This window comes from Sus scrofa, chromosome 6 (genome assembly GCF_054392235.1).
Source record: "Sus scrofa isolate SSC_HxYL_T2T_F1_AM1 chromosome 6, Sscrofa_HxYL_maternal_Yorkshire_Landrace_v2.0, whole genome shotgun sequence".
Taxonomy (NCBI): domain Eukaryota; kingdom Metazoa; phylum Chordata; class Mammalia; order Artiodactyla; family Suidae; genus Sus; species Sus scrofa.
Window position 1 is genome coordinate 84,420,703 of NC_139388.1, and position 6,842 is coordinate 84,427,544.

The 6,842-nt window shown below is 51.4% G+C and overlaps 1 protein-coding gene across 4 annotated transcripts; it reads right to left on the minus strand.

The window, feature by feature from the left end:
• Nucleotides 1-3,114: 3,114 nt before the first annotated feature.
• On the minus strand, nt 3,115-5,635 carry LOC100517477 (uncharacterized). Of its 4 annotated transcripts, none has more exons than XR_014808642.1 (3): nt 5,546-5,635; nt 5,203-5,267; nt 3,115-4,039 (listed from the first exon to the last, which is right to left on the minus strand). XR_014808642.1 is itself a non-coding variant. In XM_084965746.1 (2 exons), exon 2 carries the CDS (start codon nt 4,033-4,035, stop codon nt 3,190-3,192), a length of 846 nt encoding a protein of 281 aa, XP_084821872.1. In that variant the 5' UTR covers nt 4,036-4,039; nt 5,203-5,259; the 3' UTR covers nt 3,115-3,189. The 4 variants fall into 4 exon arrangements, 1 of the variants encoding a protein (XP_084821872.1); XR_014808644.1 differs by having other exon boundaries at nt 3,115-4,108; nt 5,546-5,615; XR_014808643.1 differs by having other exon boundaries at nt 3,115-3,957; nt 5,546-5,605.
• Nucleotides 5,636-6,842: the final 1,207 nt, after the last annotated feature.

Below are 6,842 nucleotides of genomic sequence, written 5' to 3' on the forward strand. Positions count from 1 at the left end.
TCATGGTTCCTAGTCAGATTCGTTAACCACTGCACCACAACAGGAACTCCTCAGCATATAGTTCTTGTCAATGAAAAGTCAACCTTTTTGGGAAGAGCCACTGTGTTCTGTGATTGTAACCATTACCATCCTAATCATTTATACCCGACCTCTCTGTGCCTTGGTTTCCTCTTTTATACATTTATATAATAAGGACAATTCGTCCTTAAAAGATTAATGAGAGGATTAAATGAATTTATATGCACAAAGCGCTTAAAACAATGCCTGGTGTATATTTAAGATCTTAATAAATGTTGGCCATTATGATTAATATTATTAGCTATTGAACAACCATTATAGGCAAGACACTGTAATTATTCCTTTTTTTTTTTTCTTTTTTCTTTTTTTGCGGCCGCACCTGCAGCCTGTGGAAGTTCCCAGGCGAGGGGTTGAATCGAAGGAGCTGCAGCTACCGGCTTACACCACAGCCACAGCAATGACAGATCTGAGCTGCATCAGCCACTTATGCCGCAGCTTGCAGCAATGTTGGATCCTTAACCCACAGAGGGAGGCCAGGGATCAAACCTGAATCCTCAGGGAGACACTGTCAGGTTCTTCACCTGCTGAGCCACAATGGGAATCCCACTGCAATTACTCTTAAGAAAACAGGAGTTCAGGTTACAGAGCATCTATTGGGCACAAAGTCTTGTAATCAATACCGATATAATAATTGAGCCCCTCTGGTGAGCCAGAGCCCAGCTAGATACTGGAGACCCCAAGAACAGGGTCCTAGGCGAGGGCTTCTCCTCTGATTAGGGGGAAGTGGACTATTTTAAAGCTGGGCATCTTCAGGAGAGTCAGAAATGACTCTGACATATATGTGGGCCGAGGGCAAGAAGGGGTTGGCTTTGAGTGGCCAGGGAGAGGTTTTAGAAGTCAGGATACTCTTGAACTCTCTCTTGAGCTGGGCCAACATGGATCCCTACGAGCTGCATTCCTGTGAATGTTTGCCTGGGGAAGGTGTCACCGGGAGCCTGGGGACCCATCAGACCAAGGCCAAAGTCTTCTCCCTTGAGAAGGAAGGGGCACAAGAGCCAGAGAAGAGTGTGCTGCACTGTTGAGCTTTGGGCCTGGGAGGACCTCCTCATCCTCCAGGGATGGAATAACAGTGGGGGCGAATTCAATGGGCTAGGGCTCCGGTGATTCCTTCTTCCTTCCTCCTTGCCCTGCGACCATCGTAGTGATCTCGTGGCTATTCAGGCTTGCCAGCTTCTCTGCCTGGCCATAGGGCTAGGCCACAGCAGGCCACCTCCTCCAAGAGCCACAGAACCATGCAGACCTCTGGGTTCTGCATTATTTCAAGGTCAGCTCCATTCCACATTCTGAGTTGCTCTTGGTCCTCATATTTCCAAGGAAACAGGAGAACTCCAGCAAGAAGGGACTGGGCCTGAGATTCAGAACCACAGAGAAACGGGCCCTGAGGCCTGAACTGGTCCCTGGGCTGCCTAGGAAGAGGGCTTGGGACTCAGGCAGCCTGAATTCTTAGGTGGGATCACTCTCAATTCTCAGCTCAGGAAGCTCCAGGCCTGGCTTGGGACTAAGAGGAGAGGTTCAGAAATATCTGAGTCTGAGGGCCTTTGAAATGACCCACTCACGTTATAGAAGGGGAGACAGAGGCCTGGAGAGGGGATGGGATGTCCCCAAGGACTCAGGGAAGGCTCGTGGCAAAACTAGTCTGAAACCCAGTCTCCAGAGTCCCTTTGGCAGAGGATTGGTGAATAACTGGATGCCTTCAGGGGTCTGATTGCTCAGTTCCCAAATCAGTTGCGTTTCTGAAGCCCTCAGTGATCCAGGGAACACTTTCCCAGACATTCCCACCAAGAAGTTCGGGGTGACCTCATTCTGACCTTTTCAGCCCTCACCTGGCCTGGGCAGAGCACCGCCCTCTTCAGACCTATCCCAGGAAGGACCATTCCCTCCACCTACAACCATCCCCAGTTGCCTGTTCCAACCTGTCCCACAGAAGCCATCCTCAAGGAGTTCTTATCGTGGCTCAGTGGTTAACGAATCCAACTAGGAACCATGAGTTTGCGGGTTCGATCCCTGGCCTCGCTCAGTGGGCTAAGGATCTTGCGTTGACGTGAGCTGTGGTGTAGGTTGCAAACGTGGCTCAGATCCCGTGTGCTGTGGCTCTGGCATACGCTGGCAGGTATGGCTCCGACTCGATCCCTAGCCTGGGAACCTCCATATGCCGCAGGTGTGGCCCTAGAAAAGGCAAAAAGACAAAAAGACAAAAAAAAAAAAAAAAAAAAAGAAGAAGCCATCCTCAAGATTTTCTCTATGTCCCCTGGGCTCTTGTATCCATGAGGATGCGGGTTCAGTCCCTGGCCTCATTCAGCAGGTTAAGGATTCGTTGTCGCTGTGAGCTGTGGTGTAGGTTGCAGATGCGGCTCGGATCCCACGTTGCTGGGGCTGTAGTGTAGGCCGGCAGCTGCAGCTCTGATTTGACCCCTAGCCTGGGAACTTCCATTTGCTGTGTCTATGGCTGTAAAAAGAAAATAAAAAAAGAACAAATCTACATAAAGCATCCAGAACAGACCCTGCCACATAGAAAGTGCTCTGTGAGCTGTCATCACTATCATCCCATCATTATTAGTCCTACTTTTCTGCTGACATGGGGCTGTGCTAAAATCTATAACAAAAAGCAGAATATGAATAGGGATTGGGAATGAGCTAGGGGAAACTGAGGCTAAGAGACGCTCGAAGCTCCTCAGTGATTCATTCAAGGTATAAATCAGAGAGTCTAGATTCAGATCTGTGAGCCTCACATTCAGCCTGCAAATATTTTTTTGTTCCACCCTCGAAGCACCATGATATTTTTAAATTTGCTGCTAACATGTAGAAAATCCGATTCTTGGCTTCTCTTGAAAAAGCAACACCCATTTGAGAACTGGGTTTAGGCAAGTTATCCCGTTTGCCACTCAGCCACAGTCTCCACCACTCCCTACTACCACCCACCCAGCCCCATTCACCCATTTACTCTTACCTGCCTGACCTATAGATCCTCAAGCTAATAACCTCCCCATCTAAATGGCTGTTCCCCCCCACACACACACAGTGGAGGCTCAGAAGGAGCATTTGCCACAGTCAGTTTATTTTCCATAACTGCAGCCTGATGCATGTGTGCCCACTTCTCCATTGGTGTCGACTTTACCACCAGCTACAGGGTTTGGAGATGGGTTCGGGGGCTTTCCAGCTTGAGCGGATTGTTTCCCAGAACTTGGGCAGACGCCCAAAGGAAAAGATCCCGTTTCCAAACAGAGGGAGCTCCGGCAACTTGATCCCTGGCCTTAGTGGCAGCATAGGAGCAAGGCTCTGGCTGTGAAGCCGGCGTGGGCAGCTGGTGTTGGCGGAGTCACCCACACACTGCAAAGCATTGACCCCCCTGGTGGATGGCACCATGCAGGTGCAGGTGCCGGAGTCATCAGAGGTGGCCACTCTGGTGCTGGGGTTGGAATGACTGCCGGGGAAGGAGGGGTCCGGGTCGTCCAGGTGGATGATGTTGGTGGCGCGTTCCAGGTAACTGGCGGCGAGCCTCGGCAGGGTCAGTGATGACTTGGGGCAGGTGCTGTAGAAGGCATTGGTGGATCTGTCGAGGTAGTTGATGCCTCTGATGAGTTGGTCCAGGAAGGTGGGGCTCGAGGGACCAGAGGGGCGATCTGTACAGAGCAGGCAGTGGGAGCTGCCAAGACAAGCAGGCTTTCTGGCCGCCTTGGGGCAGCTTGCCAAGTGGCTTGTCTCTATGCACTTGGAGTTGTAAGGCCGGCCCGTGCAGATTCTCCTCACTGGGAGTCTGGGGGATCCGGGGCTCTTGGACTGCTCTGAAGGGCTGCTGCTCACCTCCGAGCCACTCGGGGTACGAGAGCAGTTGAGGTTGTTATCCCCCGTCACGTTGGGGCTGTGGGACCAGCCTGGAGTCTGGGTGAGAAAGGACACGTTGTTGGGATATTTCAAGCAGCTGTAAGTATTGGAACGGCTCATGTGGCGTCCAGACATCGTCCTGGTGGGGGCAGACAAAGCTTCGTGGTACAGACTGGCTGAGAACTCACCTGGGGGCTGGTTCCCGGGCCTGGCGAGGAGAGAGTCGTGTTGTCTCTCCTTGGCTCCCTGCCCCCTCCCACCAGGCTTTCTCTCCAGGTGTCCCCTCTGTCTCCAGAGGGCCAGCACGACCCCTTCTCCCTCCCCCGGCCCTCCCCCCAGGCCCAGGGACTCTCAAACTGCAAAGTGGATACCCTGTTCATCAGAAAGCACAAAGGCCAAGAGAAGGGGAGGTAAGCAAGACCCTGAGAACAGCCGAGGCCAGAGGGCGCCCTAGAAAAAATGGCTGGTCTTTTTTTCCCTTTAGCTCTAGCCTACAGTCTGAAATTCCCATCCACCTTTTAAGCGGGGACTCCAGCTGATCACGAAGGCCAAGGACTGAGTCTCTAATGGTGGAATTCCAGGCATTAGTTAATCATCAACTCCACGGTGCACCCTGATTCTAAAAAAGTGTCTTAGAAACAAAACAATACATGCCCTCTCTCTTTGCCCAGCCCTTTGCTTGTGCCTTACTTGTAAGTCTCACTACAAATGAAAGAGGTCGTTCCTATTCTATTCCTAGTTGACAGATGAGGAAACAGGCTCAGAGAGATGCTGGGACTTGCCTTGTAAGTGGTAGGGACCAAGGTGCTATCTTGGGTGTGTCTGATGATTGCTGAAAGACAACGCCATGTTGTCGGGGTAACTTTGCCCCCCCCCTTGCCATCCACTAGGGAAGAATTCTCACCACACCTGTTGTTCTGCCTGCCTGGATTGGGGCACGGATGGGGAGAACCAGATGGAGAAGGGGACTTGCTAAGCCTGTAACTAAGCTGATCTTGACTTTAGGAACCTCAAACGGGGGAGGGGTGGGGCTAGGGGGTGCTCTTAGTCTACGAATGGGGCTGGACTTGTGAGACAGAACCTTCTAGGATGTTTGGTCTTCATCCTTCCTGGCAGTAGGGGATCTTCCCGTCCCCCTCACAAGAGAAGGGGGCTTTGGGATGCCTACTCCTCTCGGTCCCAAAGTGGGCATTTTACAGGGACAAGGGCCTGACCAGGCTCTGCTCCGTTTATCCCCACCTCCTGTCCCTAGGCCCCACCCCCAATCCCATTGTCCCCTAGGTCCCCAGTACTCCCCCTTACCAGAAGGAAGGCTCTGATTTCTCTCTCCCACTACGGCCAGTCCGATGCTAATTTTCCACTTCTGCCTAGAGAGGATGGAGCAATATTTGAGCCTGTCCCACCCAGAAAACAGCTGCCTGCCCCCTCCCAGCCCGAGGCCCCTCAGCTGCCCTTGTCCTTTGGGTCTGAATCGCATGGAATGTCCAGACTCTTGCCTCTTCCAATCCCGGCCTGAGCCCACCCCATCTCCTCCTCCGGAAATATGGGAGGTGACTGAGGATTGACCCCCCACGGTCCCCACCCTTCCCTTCCCTTCCTGGCTGGCTGCGCCCCACCTGCCCTAAGGGCCCTTCCCCACTCTTACTCTTCCTTCAGGAGGTAGGTGACCTAGCCCTCCTCTGGTTCTCTACTGGGGAATAACCTCATGCCCCCACTCCAGACTGCTGGCCATGTCATAGAATCATGGAATCCTGGAGCTGGGAGATGCCTCCAGGGGTCACCCTGGCCAGGCCCCTGCCCCAGGGTCAGCAGCACACAAAGTTCTCCAGGACAGATGGGCCCTATTTTTAAAGTGAAGATGGGGTGGACGTTTTCCAGTGTTCCCTGTTGTTTTTCTCGTATTTAATTATGCTGAGAGTCAGGAAGTTCTATGCCCGGCCTAATATAACTCTTGTCGTGGCTGTGGTCAGCATCAGTTACCTTTTTTTTCTCGTTGGGTCAGCCAACATCTATTGAGTCTCCCTAAAAGGTTATCCCTTTGGGTGATCCACAGCATAACGGCACTTTCTTTCCTTTCTTCTTGCCTCACTGTCAGTGATCCCGGGCTGGGTACTTACGCTACGGTGGGCTAGAGCCCGTGGATTCCTTTCAGGACTCCTGTGTCCCTCTCTCACTGGGGCCTGGTCCTTAGGGGGCATCTAGGTCCTGTTTCTTGAATGAATGAACAAGATTCCCCTTCGAAATCTCATGGTTTTTGCCCTCCATCATTTCTCTCCATTATTTCATTCCCACAAGTACTGAAAATACACTTTTGCTCTCTGTTTTGAAAAATTTTCAAACTTACTGAAAATGTAAGCGATAATGAACTTGCATGTACTTTTTATTCGAATCTACTAATTAGAAACATAGTGCTGCATTTATCAACACACACACACAAACCACACACACACACACACACACACACACACACACTCATTGTTGTTATCTTGAGAGTAAGTTGCAGATAACAGCAGCTTTTACTCCTGACTACTTCAGTGTGACTCTCCTACGTGTTGGGAGAACAAGAACCTTTTCTTACCTGTTCAGTTATCAAATACAGGACAGTTAACACTGAGAGCGCTCTTAGCTATTAGCTAATACACAGTCCACATTTGAATTTGACCAATTACTCCCCCACCCCCGCCCCCGCCCCGATGTTCTCCATGGCAACAATATCCTCAACCCACGAGCCAATTCCCGATCAAGCATTGCCGTTTTCAGGTCTCTTTGGTCCCCCTCAGCCTGGAAGTTCCTCGTCTGTCTGTCTGTCTGTCTGTCTTTTTTTCTTTCTTTCTCTTTTCTTCTTTTTTTAGAGCTGCAGCTGCTGGCCTACACCACAACCACAGCAACGTGGGATCCGAGCCGAGTCTGTGACCCACTCCGCAGCTCATGGCAATGCTGGA